We start from the raw sequence: 15,463 nt of genomic DNA, 5'->3' as shown, positions 1-15,463 counted from the left end.
GGGCGTGGTTTTGCTCCTAAAGCGTAGAAATGTACAAGTGCACTTGAAAAAATACATTATTTCTCTGGCGTTTGTGGTCACTTTAATTCACTTCTCTTAGCACGGTACTGGCCAACAAGAGTCCATTCTTCACAGCACAAAGGATTGTGTATGCTTGTATCGTCTCGGCTATGGAAAGAGAGGAACAATTCATTGAAGTTTCTTTACTATAATATTTTAATAGTGAGTTAACAATAGGTATGGGAAGGCGTTAAACTTAATCTGTAAAACGTACTTCTGCCTTTTTTCATGCTACTAGTACATTTTTAGCTACTAGTATATTTTCCATTACATACTACAGTATATTCAGCAATCAGAGAGTGAAATTCAACACATTTTAAGACCTTATAACCACTTCAGGTTTCAACCAGAAACACTGGCGAGATTTTAACGTACAGTATATTTACTAAATATTAATGCAAAAAGTTTAAAACAAGAACATTATTCATGTACTGAATAAAAATCAATTAAATCTAGCTAATTCAGCATGTTGGCGCATATGGAACTGCAGAAATAATGGTGTTGCCTTGGTTATCTTAGTTAAATCTAGCAAGATTTCATAAACTACACATCCTGATATTTGCAATTTAATTCAGGCAAACTTTAGCATACAACCATACACTACATAATCAAAATTATAGAATGTTTAATACCTTGCGAAATAGCATTTAAGACTTTTTAAGGGCCTTAAATTTCTCTACGTTGATTTATCAACTTTAAATACTTTTTAAGACCCCGCAGAGACCCTGTACTAGTGGTTGTTCTTTAAAAGATAATAGTATTTATTCGTTAGTTACTATTTAGTATTCAATAGATAATAGTTTTTATTTATTATATAAGTTTACTTGCCTTTTCATCACTAGAATGTACTTGCTTTTTTACATTTTTGTATCAAGTATTTTTAGTATTTAGTTTTATTATATGTTTAGTAATATTTTTAGTATTTTGGGTCACACTTTAAAATGAATTAATTTTTTGGTAATGATTTTAACATGAACCAAAATAAACAGCATTTATGAATCAGTTCATTTTTACTAATGCATTATCAAAATGCAAAGTTGTGCTTGTTAACATTAGCTAACTCTTAACCTTATTTTCATATTACTAAAGTTGGCAAAGATTAATAAATACTGTAGTAAATGTATTGTTCATTGTTTGTTTTTGTCAGTAAATACTTTCAGTAACATTAATCAATAAAACCTTATTGTAAAATGTTACCATAATTTGTTATTAGTGCTAGTACAAAACTCTTATCTTATCAGTCACAGCTAGCCTTTTTTTTAAACATGTTTAAATTTTTTGCATATTTTACATAGCTTACAAGTTTATTTATATAGCACATTTCATACACACTGGTAACTCAAAAGTGCTTTACATAAACAAGAATTAAAGAAACAAGAAAATTAAAATGATTAAAAGTAGTTAAAAACAGAATAAAATGTGTTAAAACAGGTTTAAAGGAATGAAAAAGAAAAGAAAAACATAATAAGATAGAAATGATAAAGATAAGATGAAAATGTTCTGAAAAACATGTGAGACTGTGATAGTTCAAGTCTGTGTGAATCAGAAGTTGCTTAGATTTATTTCAAGAGAAAAACTCAGTTAATTTTGGTATATTATTTCTGAAAACAAGACTAGATCAGGGGTGCCCAAACTTTTTCATATAAATTGGTCAAAAACCAAACTTGATTGAGGCTAGTGGACCGAAGGTAAATATAGTTGTCATGGGTAATTTCCTAATTTATTTGATAATATTTAAAATAGAAAACATTGCTTTATATAGCAATATATTTATTTACATTTTGATAATATTTACATTTTGATATTAATAATTATATATATATATATATATATATATATATATATATATATATATATATATATATATATATATATATATATATATATATATATAATAATTCTAATATAGCTTTTTTATATTTTGTAATGAACTTATTAAAGTAAAAACAAAAACATTTATAACAGAATGGAGATGCACTAATTTTTGCTGTGATTTGCTCGCCGATGTCTTCTTCATCGTCTGCTGTCCGTCGATTGACATTATTTAGATTTTTTTAAAAAGATTAATTTACAACATTTAACTGAAACATTTAGCTTTTTTTGTATCTCAGCAATCAAAACAAACAAAATGTTTTGTCAAATTAAACATGACGAAAGGCATTCTCCTCAACCCACTCCATTTTTCTCACTCCTTTCTCAGATGGGATGGCGAGATAAATCAAAAGTTACAATGGGCCAACTCTGGTCTAGAAAATGCTTCTTGATTTAAGTTTCAGATAAAAGTAGAAAGAAGAAAAAAAACTCTTAAGTAACAACTAGCCATTATAAGTTAGACTAGAATGGTCACTGTGTGCTTTAATTAAAAATCTTACTAGTGAAATAAATAATCTTGCTTGTAACATATATCAGATAAATAAATGGGTGCTTATGTGTCTACTGAAAGCTAAAAGAATAAGCCAATCAATAAGCACTTCATAGATAAAATTGCTACTTTTTAATTCTAGTTTAGAAAAGATATTAATACATTACCCACTTAACTGTAACCCCAATTTCACATTTGAAAATGATACATGCATATTTTACGTTTGTCAAGATAATATAAAAACGACTGAAAACTTTCGGAAAAACATGTGGGACTGTAACTGTTAAAGTCTGTGCGAACCGGAAGTTGCTAAGGCTTTTATAATAAATATGTTGATACTGAATAGGGGGCGGGGCTTTCTTTTTGCACATCACTCCCTCATAGCAAACTAAAGAATAAAGGGGCGTGGTTAAGAATATTACAGCTTATGCTGTGAAACTGACATCATCAAAGAAGGACCACTATAAATGATCAGACTTTGACTGAAGATGACCAAAACTGTTTTTTTTAATCAGTGGATTAACTTAAATTATTTGTTCACCTAAAGCACAGGTGTCAAACTCAGTTCCAAAAGGGCCGCAGCTCTGCACAGTTTAGTTCCAACCCTAATTAAACACACCTGATCAAACTAATTGAGTCCTTCAGGCTTGTTTGAAACCTACAGGTAAGTGTGTTGGAGCAGGGTTGGAACTAAACTGTGCAGGGCTTCAACCCTCCAGGAATTGAGTTTGACACCCCTGACCTAAAGAATAACAATGTGTGCTATAGACAATTTCAATATGGTGATGCCATTGGCCCATGAATATTTCCTGCTTGTTGTCAAACTATTTTTTTAACTGTAACAAGAGGCAATTCAATCATCTCTTGACGTTAAAACAGCTGTCATAACATTATATATTAATATGTGGACCTTTCAGGAGTCTTGGAAGCTATGAAAATGAAATATAAAATAGGAAAAACGTTAGAACCACTGTTATTGTTTACATCTGCCAAAATGGTCTATAGCAAAATAAATACAGTAAATTTAGATTTCACACAGACTTTAAGGGCTTAAATGTTAAAACTACTTTCATGATAAAAAAACTTAAGACTTACATCTGTTGGCTGGTTATAGCTGGTCTTTGTTTTGCTGCAAAGAAAAAAAATAACCACTTTGTTTAATAGTCTGTTATTATGTATTAATATAGGCTGAAGTATATTAAAGTGACATACCTCTGTTTTATTTCTTCTTTACTCTCTGTTGGTAAATGCAGGAGTTGTGTCAGAAGATGTAGACATTGGTAAACAGGTATAGTTAGTATTGAAGTAAGCTGTACTCACGGCGGCGGCAGCAGTGACAGCAGCCTCGTCTGCAGCACAGACAGATGGACACACAGCAGGACACCAGCAGCAGGAACGCTCCCACTTCTATTGCAATAATCATTGTCATGTTCAGCTCAACTGCAACAGAGCGGGGTCAGACAGTTATTCAAATGTGCTGTATGCATTTACTAACGCCAGTATCTTGGAGTTTAACAAATTGTGACACTACAATGTGTTTTTGCTGAGATCAAAAATATCCTTAAATGCAAACATAATATGCACCGCCATACAAATAGTTGCTGTCAGTATGTTTTCTAAATGTCTTGTAATAAGTCACTTGTACAAGCTGGATTAAACTGGGAAAAAAAAATAAAAATTTCTTATTTAGAATTTCCTAAAAACAAGCAAATTGATCTTATGTCAAAGCATAAATAAGATTATTTAGCTTGTTTTAAGGAAAGACTTAATTTTAGAATATTATTTAAGATATTTTTGGCATTATAATTTTCTTAGTCTAAAAAAATACTTCTTAAATCAAGAATTTTTCGATATTTGGAATAGAAACAAGACAAAAATATGTATACCTATAAGACTTAAGAATATAAAGAATATAGAGCTTTTTTGCAGCAATAAAAAATAAAACAGTAGTATTATTAAATAAAATAACAAATTCTTATTTGTTTTATATATATAATAAATAATATATTAACATGAAATCTTTTCCTATGACGACACAGCTACATTTCTAGTAGCTGTTAATCTGGTCTTTATTTATTTCTTTATTGCCAATTTTTGTGCTCAACAAATATTTTTTTTGTTACGACACTGTAAAACCCAAATAGTTAAGGTAACACAAACCCTTTGAGGAAACCAATTGCAACAAACCATTTAACTAATCGCAAAGCTGTGAACTTACTCCATTTAAGTTGAAGTAATGAAGTATTTAACTCAACACTGAATTAAGAACTTTTTTCAAATGAGTAGAGTTAACTTTCCGTCAATTTTGAGTAAACTACACTCATTTCATTTAATAAAGTTGACTGTTGGGTTCTACAGTAAAACACTCTGCTGCTTAATATTTTTATGAAATCCAGGACAGTTTTTAAGTATTTTTTGATTTATTAAATGTCTAAAAAAATCTAAATTTATTTGAATAGTGTAAATAGTACAGTATAAAAGTAACTCTGAAACATTTTAAATGTCTTTGCTTGCTGGCATTGCTCATCAATTTCTAACTGAAAAAAATCCCTCCTAAAATCACACACTTTTAAAGGGTAATATATTGTAGATAAACGTCAAACTTCAAAGAACATTAAAGTCAAATATGTAGCAAAGCAGATGAGAATTTAGGGCAATGATCTCAAACTCAATTTCTGGAGGGCCAAAGCTCTGCATACTTTATCTCCCACCACATCCAACTCACACCTGCCTAATTGTCTCTAGTAGTCTTAAACACCTTGATTAGCTGGATCAGCTGGGTTTGATTAGGGTTGGAGCAAAACTGCAGAGTCGCTGCCCTTTGAGACCCAATTTAGGGTTTAACTTGGTTTAAAATTAAATAGAAAAAAAAATGAAAGTAAAAAAGAAGTTAATGATTGGATATTAAAAAATGGCTGTTCATGTTTTTATAATAGTAATAGTCAAATTCAATAAAATAAATTAAGAGTTTTCTTGCTATAGTCAACATTTTTAAGTGAATGCCCAAATGTTTCATACTCATTTCAAAATATGTAGATCCATTTGAAATGACCAATTTGCCATACTTACATTCAGTTATCTTCATATGATGGCCTGCACAGCTTTTGGGTGCTCCCACACCATTGGAGGCCTCACATCTATACTGACCCTCATCAGATTTAGACACTGACTTAAATTTCTGCTCAAAAGCAAAAAAAAAAAAAAAAAAAAAGAATCAGTATATATAATTCAATCTTCATGTTATAAAAATGCATCTAAAAAAGTTAGATTGTTCTGATGCAACACAATCAACAAAGTGTGTGGAAAAAAGACACTGGTGTCAGCAAAATATTAGAGATGTTATAATATCTAATATACATAATATAAGAGGGTTAATGACTACACCCTCTTTTAAAAATGAATATTTGTATCCATTTCTCAGTGAATATAGCCAGTATATTTTGGTGCATTTAAACAGAACAATTTTATTAAAGTTATATCCATTAAAATAAGAGTTTGGTCACCTAACATCTCTAGGAAAAGGAAAATAATGCATTTAAAGTTTCTCTTGATTTGTCCTGTTTATTAACATTTTATTTAATGCTTTTTCCCCACATATTAATTTGGGTTTTAAGGCTGTGGTTTTTTTTGGTTAGTTTAAGTTCCAGTTTTGGTTTAGCACTGGCTAATCTAAAGTATATTTGTAAAGTAAATCCTATGGCAAATATCTATTTAACAGAGAAATCTGTGAGGGGTGTACTCTTTTATGCGGAGCACTGTAAATGTGATGTTCAAGTGATTTGAAAGAGGTTAAAGCAATGCACCAACCAGACTCCCAGTTTTTGTGTCCAGGGTGTAGTGGACATCATGGGGATTGGCAGTGTTGAGTGGTTTGTTGTCTTTGTACCAGCTGTAGGTGGCAGCAGGAACACTCAGTTTATCTTTACAGTGCAGTTCAGCAGAAAATCCTCTCATGACCGCTTCCGGGACCTCACAGGTTGGCGCATGGGGTGGCACTGTCAATGTGAAACACAGTTACAGTCACATGATCATACTGCTCATTCAGAGAAAGGTTATGAATATCAGTGGTGCAACCGCACATGTGTAAGCTATTGAATAATTGAATAATTAAAAAGATTTGCATTCCCACCAAGCACACTGAGGGTGACAGAGACCTCCCCAAGCTTGATTTTGTCCTGACGGGCTGTGACTTCACAATGATACACTCCCGAGTCTTTCTGTGTGACACCACGGAGGGTCAGAGTCGCCCCGTCGATGGACGCACGGCCTTTATATGAACCTGGTAATGGTCAGAGTAAACATTGTACAAATTATACATTGATTTTCAGGGGGGTCAGCTTTTTTTCAGTAGTAATAGATGTTCATACTTCAGTGAACCAAATTAACTATTTATTTTGGTTACATCATTTATTAATCACAGCTTTTACGTTTTCAATGTTTTGAGGGATAATGTGTAGATTCTCACTGGCTGTTATCAACAGATATAAACAACAGATATGTTTCTTAAATTCTCAAAACTTCAATTGGAGAAGTTTGTTCCTTTCAGCACTGATATTTGCATTACACTGTTAAAATCCAACTTGAAAAAAGTTGAAATTACATTAACATTTAACATGTTTAATTAAACTAAATCTAAATTTTCTTCAGTAAGTTAAAAGATTAGTTTTGTGAGCAAAACTTTGCAAGTTCACCCAAAATAGCTTCTGCCAAATTGTTACTTTAAGTTTACAGAAAGGTTGCAGTATATCTAACTCTAACAACAATGACAAAAATAATAGTAACAACAATAATAACATTAATGACATTAATATTAACAACAACAACAACAACAACAAAATACTGCAATAATGCTAATGTAATTTAAGGGTGGGAGCACAGTCCTTTTTACCTAGTTCGCTCTACAAAAAGAAATGCTTAGCACATGTGGACGGTTAATTTGTTTAATCAAATGCTCAAACGATCAAAAAGCTCATAAATTAAAATCCATTTTCAAATAAGCAATCAAATTTGTTTTTAATTTAATTTTCATGAAGAACTCAGTAAAATCCTGTAATAATTAAATGACAAATCAAATGCTTAAACAACAGTTCAAATGGAGGAACCAGTTTCTGGAACCAGTTTTCTTTAACACAGCTGGAAGCTTATGATGGACTGATTCCTAGGACTATAAAGACACTTCATTCACACAGACTCTTTGCTGAGCCTTCTTTTTCCTGTGAATCATTACAAATTTTAGGTCAGTGCAGCTGATGTTTTCAAAAGTTGAGTGAACAAGGAAAAGGGTAGGGAAATAAGGATTTTTTTGCTGTTGTTATACTGGGTTAATTTTTTCAGTGTACACTGAACTGAACTTCAACTTTGAGAACTGGACAGAAGCAAGTTCAATTTATTAGTACTCATTTTATGTTAAGCTGCATTGACACAATCTACATTGTAAAATAAATATGAATAAAAATGAATTGAATTGAACTGAACGTGATACAGATGTAAATCGGGATCTAAATATTCGAACACCAGATTTAAGCATGGCCTACAGCACCCACTTCTGATGTCATTTTTATAAAGTGAAGCACCAAAATAGAATGTAATTAAGTACCCCAAGTGGTGCAAATGACACACGTCTTGTCCAAATTATTTTGAAAAATATCTAAAGCTTTCCGCTGCATTTGTGGACATAGTGGAAAGAAATTTCATGTCTCGCAGGACCATGGCTGCATCGGGACTTGTGGAGCTGTGCATTGATGGGTTTGCTCCTTAGTGTTTGTACTTTCAGCAGAGTAAATGAAACACACTGAACTAAACTGAACTGAACTTAAACTCTGAAAACTGGATGGACACTGACTGTTTCAATCAACTATAATCTTCTATGTTGAAGCTGCTGTCACAATCTACATTGCAAAAGCTCTGTATGAATAAAGATGAACTGAATTGAATAATTTTTTACCGATGCGATCCTGGATTAATATCTATTTTTGTTTGAGAATGTAATCCATACCCATTCCTTACCCCTAAACCCAACCATAACAGTACATTATTCCCAACATCAGAGGGGAACAATAAGTGCATAAACCTGACCGTAAGCCTAACCTTAACATAAACGGTAAACACATCCCTTAATAATTAGAATGTTGTTCCAGGATCAACATAGATGTAATCCTGGAACATGTCCTATTTGCTGAAATCAAGTTCGCAGAAATCAAAGATGTCCAAAGTAGGGCCCATAGGCCAAAGTTGACCCATTGTAACCTTTGATTTGGCCCACATCCCATCTGAGAAGAGAGTGGGAATGATGCAGGGGAATGGGGCGAATGCCACAGAGATTGTTTTTTTGTTTGTTTGTTTTATTGCTGAGCTACAAAAAAAGAAAACAGGAATTAAATGTTTGATTTAGATGTTGTAAATGGATCATATTTATAAAAATGTACAGTAAATAATTTCACTCGATGGATAAATGCAGAAGACATCGGTGAGCAAATCATGGCAAACACTAGTGTAAGTTTGTCATAAATGAGATTGCTTTTGTTTTAACTGTAATAAGTTCATAATAAAATAGAATGTACGATGTATTAGTTGATATAAAGCAATTTTAATTATTATTAAATAAATTAGGAAATTACCCATTGCATATTTACGTTTAGCCATCTAGCCGCAATCAAGTTTGATTTTTGGCCCTTCATAAGAAAAAGTTTGGGCACCCCTGGCGTAAATAATCAATCATAAATATGAACACAACACTGGATGTAAGAGCTATTTTAAACCTATACATAAATGACATACTAGTGTTTATATAACTATATATATATAATATAATATAATATAATATAATATAACTGTAACTATGTATATACTATAAATACTTAACTACAGTATTATTAAGTATATATTAGGTCAGTATTATTAGATCTCCTGAATTATTAGCCCCTTGTATACTTTTTAAGAGGGTCAATAATAATATTGACCTTATAATGTTTTTTAAAAAATGTAAAACTACTTTTATTCTAGCCAAAATAATACAAATAAGACTTTCTTCAGAATAAAAAAGGAAATATTGTAAAAACTTCCATGCTGTTAGACATGATTTGTGAAATATTTGAAAAATAAAAATAAAAATACAGGAGGGCTAATAATTTTGACTTTAACTAACCTAAGACAAGTACTTTTACATAAAACAGAACAATATTGTGCGAGATATTGTGCAAAAGAGGTATTTTAATATTGAGAAAGAAATATTTGTGGTACATTCAGAAAAAAACAGCGTCTTTCATATTAAGTCCTAATAAGATGGGGTTTAAGTAATGTGCCTGGTGCATATGGAGAGAAGAGTGTTATAACAACCCACCTGTAAAATCCCCTTCAAAATAAACATATGAAACATCTTTGCCTCTCTTCTTCCATTCAACACGTGGGTTTGTTTCTTTTTCTGTCCTGAACTCACACGACAGGACAGCATCTTTTGCAGAAAACAGATAAATCAAAGTCAAATCAATATGGTCTGAAAGCCTGTAAAAACAGTGCAGATGATGAACTTACTTGTGTTTTCATGCACATCCATTTTTGCTTTGCTTGTCGTCACCGTAACAGGATCTGAGCTTGGAACTGGAGAAGAGACAAAAACAGAGCAATCAAACATGTGAATGAGGTAGCACACCAAAACATTCACTCCCACAGCATTTGTAGCATTTTTAGGCATAGTTTATAGACATAAAATTATTGAAATCTACTTAATGTGAAGGACTATATGAGGGAAACTGTTACATATTTGAACCATAGCTTTTGTTTTTACAGAAGATGATAATTAAATTCATGCAAATACACTGTCGATACCTATAATGTAAAAAATAATTTTTTTAAAGGTAAAAGGATGTAAAACATGCTACAGTAACAGAAAACAACTTTTGAAATATACTACATTACCTATATTACATTGCTCTTTTTCTGTGAGACAGCCCACAGTTGCTGCTTTAATCAAAAATATAACCGTTTTTTTAATTATTATTATTGGTTATTTAAATTAGGATTTTACATCAGATTGTAAAATTTTGTTAAATTGTTAAAATGCAAGACATTGTTAAATTCACCTTATTTATTTCAGTGTTTACATCAGCTTGCAGAAAAGGTACATTATTTTTCATAAATTTTGATTCATTATGAAATGTTTTGTTTATTTTTGTTGTACTACTAAGGCTTTCAATGATGTGGTTGTCATTTTGTTATAAATTGAAATATACACAGATTTACGGTGTGTTTACAAATATATATATATATATATATATATATATATATATATATATATATATATATATATATATATATATATATATACATATACACACACACACACACAGTTGAAGTCAGAATTATTAAACCCCCTGGATTATTAGCCCCCGTTTATTTTTTCCCCAATTTCTGTTTAACGGAGAGAAGATGTTTTCAACACATTTCCTAACATATTAGTTTTAATAACTCATTTCTAATAACTGATTTATTTTATCTCTGCCATGATGACAGTAAATAATATTTGACTACATATTTTTCAACATACAGCTGAAAGTGACAGGTTTAAAAAATTAAAAACTGTAAATATATATATATATATATATATATATATATATATATATATATATATATATATATATATATATATATATATATCCTGAGACCAAGTTGGGATATTTAGATGGAGTGTGAGCGTGAATTTGGCATTGAAGATTGGAGACAGGATTAAATTTGAACTATTCTCTGCACCAACCGAGTCAGTAAAGCACCACAGACACACACCACCTCAAGGTGCGCTCACACACACCAGTCATCATTGTCATCATTTATGCCATCCAAAAAAAATTTGGAGAAAAAGAAAAGTATACGGTATGTGGCATAAAATTCCATTAAAACAACTCTCTCCTATCAGTCCATATTTGCATCCAGTAGCTCTGAGTTTGTCTAGCCAGTAGAGTTTATAGCTAAATATTTAGCAGTGTTTGCATGTCGTTAAAATAGAATTTACAGCATATAATTCATTAAAATAGAAGTAAAATAACTTTCATTACAAGTTGATTTAAAAAAGCACCTAAATACTTTTGCATTTTGTGTTTTTTTTTTTCAGTTGAATAAAAGACTTCCTCATTGAGGAATCCGAAAACTAATATAAAAATGTCATGTCTCGTCACACTGTAGATTAAAGTCTAAACTTTTCCACAATATTCTTCAATAAATATCACAGATTTGTTTTTTACACAGTGATCCTGAACATACCTTTAAACGAGTTTGCATTAGTCAAAAGTCTATGCCTAATTTATACATTTCATCATTTTCACTTTGCATGTTTTAAATATTTAAGTAAACATGACGTTAAGAAATTAAGCCCTCAAAATTCTCCTCAAACATGAAACCTCTCCAAACCCTCACTCCCTTCTCTGGTGGTGCCAGGAACAGGGATATGTAGGAATTTACGTAATGGATGGTCGTTCTGACATGCTCTGGTTGTGCATAGTGGGGGGTGGCAGCTCAACCCAAGCCTGATAACCTCCTCACACACTGAAAAAAAGCATGCACTTCTGGAGAAAGTGAGAAAATACTTTGTTTTTGTCTACGTAGGTCCCCTTTTATAATCCATTTGCTGAGCAAACAGTGAGAAAGTACTGAGATTTAAATGAAAAGGCTGTCGAGGATCATTTTACCCAGTGATACAAAGACTCACTATGCTGCTGTAACCTAAACCCCCTCAGCTGGAGGAGGACTGGAGTTAAAATCACAGCCCGCACCAGAAGGCATCAACAAGCTTAACTAGCACTTAATGGCCTGAAATGTGAAAGTTATCAGAATAAAGCCCATCAATGCCAGACAGTTATTAGAATTTTGTTATGTAAACAATCAAATGTAACATAATATGCAACAAAAACTGTAAGGGTTCAAGCATTTCTCATGGTATGCAGAGTAGCGATAATCTTATGATAATGGTCAATACACAAGAGTCAGTCGAGGGGCATCAGCAACATGAAAGCGACCCTGCCAGATCAGAGCGAACTTCAGATCTGGACAACTTCTTCACGGATATCTTATCACTTAGAATCTCATGTGTTCAAATGCTGTTTAAGACATTTGTGTAAACAGTGTCTTACAAGATCCCCACCCACCCTATCCAGACCCTCAAAGCATGCATCTTTCTTTGAAAAAAAAACACTTGAAAATGTGGTTTATGGGGACTCACCAAAGATGTAATGATTTTTATACTGTATAACTATCTTCTATCCCTATAAACATAACCCTCACAGAAAACTTTAGAAATTTTCGAAATTTAAATAAATCATATTATGCTCTAATAGCAATGTCATCATACAAATCTGTGATACACATTTCCATGAACCCTGTGTGCCAACAAACACACAAATTGGTATTGGTGGATTACAAGAACTCTATACGTAAAGTATTTTATACAGTTAAAAAATATATATATCTTTAATGTATTCTCAATTAGTACAACTAAATAGAGTACAATACCCATGTCGTTATACAAATGAATGTCTTTATAAATCACCAAAACCAGTACACACACACACACACACACACACACACACACACACACAGTGAATGATACCGATTGACAGGCTGCTGGTGTCAAAAGATAAAAACAAATATAAAATATAAAAATCAATATAAAAATATTTATCTATTTGTAAACATCTGTACACATTAAATTATTTGTAACATTTTAAATTATATTTAAAATTATTAATTTAATTTAAAATCAACATTTAGGTCACTCGATGTTATCAGCCAATTGTTATCTCAGTTGTTTTTAAATGTTTTAAATGTCAAAATTAAAAAAGATATACAACGAAATAAAATAAGCCTTAATTACAAATACAATGCATAGACCATACGCATTTTGAAAGTTTTAGTAAACTTATCACCCCTCACAGTTCCCACCATTTCAGCCAGTGTCAGAAATACAACTTTCTTATACAACGTTCAGAAACTGAAAGACCATTTGAGAAAAGAGCGTCAGATATTGAGCAAACATCATGATACTTACTGTAAATAAGCAGGAGAAGAGCAGAGGTTAGTAGTTGTTTTGTTTTCATCTTCGTGATGTACGGCTGCTGCAGGAGCATGTGGAAACTTCTCTCGCGCGCGCTTCTGAAAGTTGTTGAAGATGCTTTGCGCGCGCTCGTCAGAACGCTGCATGCGCGTGCACGTTACAGATGCTCGAACAGACACGTGCTGCTGCTCTTCGCATATGAACATGTCTGTACCCTATGATCAGTACAGCATGGGGTAACTGATATTTTGTAACGATAGTTTTAAAATATCGAAACGTCATTTCTCGCTGTAAAATATAAAATAAATAAAAAAATAGTATAAAACATATAACCTACTCCATCCTCATTGTTTACTGGTAAGAGCAGTGGGTAGAATTGAGGGCCATTTTGCGTCTGCAATAGGATTTTAGTATTTAAAAAAAAAAAACGAAAAAAATTAATGAAACAGTTTTAAGTAATACGAAATTCTTTTAAAAGTTATATCTGTGTCTCTGTGTATTAAGGGACTTTTTTGAAAACTTTAGCTTAAAATTAAAAATTAATTTTCATCTTTTTTGTGTTTACGAAGTAAAAACAATGCATTAATTATTAGCTTTATTTGCAATATATACATTTCGTTTCTGTCCCTACTTTCTGGTCAACTCTGTTGCATTAAAAAGACGATCTTTAAAGCACTCTGGGGGGAAAAGATTGGGGTGTTACACTATTCGTCTAATGTGTACAGAATATTTAGGATACGTTAACAATAGATTTATTATTCGTCAACTCTGTTTTTGCAACATTTCAGAGAATTTCTCATTCATTTTTTTAAAATAATACTAAAATATACACAAATACATATTTTGTGTGTATCTGGTTTAAGGTTAGCATCTTGAACAAAAGCACAAAATGGTAGAAAACGACAACTCTGTTTTACTCAACTTTGAAACGTCTAATAATAAATAAAACAACATTTTGCAACAGACTCAAGCATCCCCTATCATTATTAAGCATTCAGTTTGCTGTTAATTACACATTTGTTGTATATCATTCCAGTTTAAGGAAAATAAATGAAAAAAAATGCACTTGCAATTCTGGAAGAAGTCAATGGCTAATCTGCCCGGTCTATATCTGTGAACTTATTAGGCCATATACAGCTTGTAGGCCTTTAAGGTCCCATGATCAGTTTTTTCTGTCTGTTCCTCGGTCTTGCTGCAAATCAAAAGGTGATCGAGCTGTTGCAGCCCCAAGGCTCTGGAACAGTCTCCCTCTAAACATTAAAATTTCTCCATCATTGGATGCCTTTAAATCTAACTTATTTTTACTCATTTGCCTTTGAGTGATGCATGCATCTTATTTCTTATATGACTTTTAGTATTACATATATATTTTTGGTATTAAATATGACTATTCCTTCATATTCAAGAAAGATGTTTAGAATTGTATCATTATTGGTGATTGAACTGGCCTTGAGGGTCAATCGATGTCCTTAATGCAGGTAAACATTTTCACGTTTTACCTTGGCTGTAAAAATGAAATAAAAATAAAGCCTAAACCAGCCTTATGAGCCAGATCTTTATTTACAGTGGTCATTTAGTGGTGCCATGCGTTTTGGCTTCATGTTTTATGGGTTACTCTTCCAAGGGAATGATTTGCATATTACAGTTGTTTTTTCCCCGTACAATTCTGAAGAACCCAAACATGTGCAACTAAGATAATCACAGATGGTATTATAGCTTTGCCCTGCTTTTCTCCATTGTGGTTGGGTTTCAGAAGAACAGGGATGCATTGTTCATGTGTGATTCTTTTGAGACCTTACACTCATTGCGAGACTTGTGCTTATGAAAGTCTTGACAGCTGCTTTATCCATAGTATACTTTCCTCTGTGTGACACTGCATTCTGATATAGCCAATGCACACAGCACCTGTCCACAGCGTCAGTTGTTGTGCTGCTGTAAAGTCCACATGTGATGCTATCCATATGCTCTCATACACACATGGACAGCACATTATACATAATAGG

The 15,463-nt window shown here is 32.1% G+C and overlaps 1 protein-coding gene across 1 annotated transcript; it reads right to left on the bottom strand.

The window, feature by feature from the left end:
- Positions 1–72: 72 nt before the first annotated feature.
- Positions 73–13,567, bottom strand: jam2b (junctional adhesion molecule 2b). The gene is made up of 10 exons (NM_001128294.1): positions 13,455–13,567; positions 9,953–10,018; positions 9,762–9,872; positions 6,552–6,701; positions 6,230–6,417; positions 5,492–5,600; positions 3,743–3,862; positions 3,635–3,659; positions 3,518–3,551; positions 73–168 (listed from the first exon to the last, which is right to left on the bottom strand). Exons 1-10 carry the CDS (start codon positions 13,531–13,533, stop codon positions 130–132), a joined length of 921 nt encoding a protein of 306 aa, NP_001121766.1. The 5' UTR covers positions 13,534–13,567; the 3' UTR covers positions 73–129.
- Positions 13,568–15,463: the final 1,896 nt, after the last annotated feature.

This window comes from Danio rerio, chromosome 9 (assembly GCF_049306965.1).
Source record: "Danio rerio strain Tuebingen ecotype United States chromosome 9, GRCz12tu, whole genome shotgun sequence".
NCBI lineage: Eukaryota > Metazoa > Chordata > Actinopteri > Cypriniformes > Danionidae > Danio > Danio rerio.
This window is presented reverse-complemented; position numbering and strand designations above follow the sequence as displayed.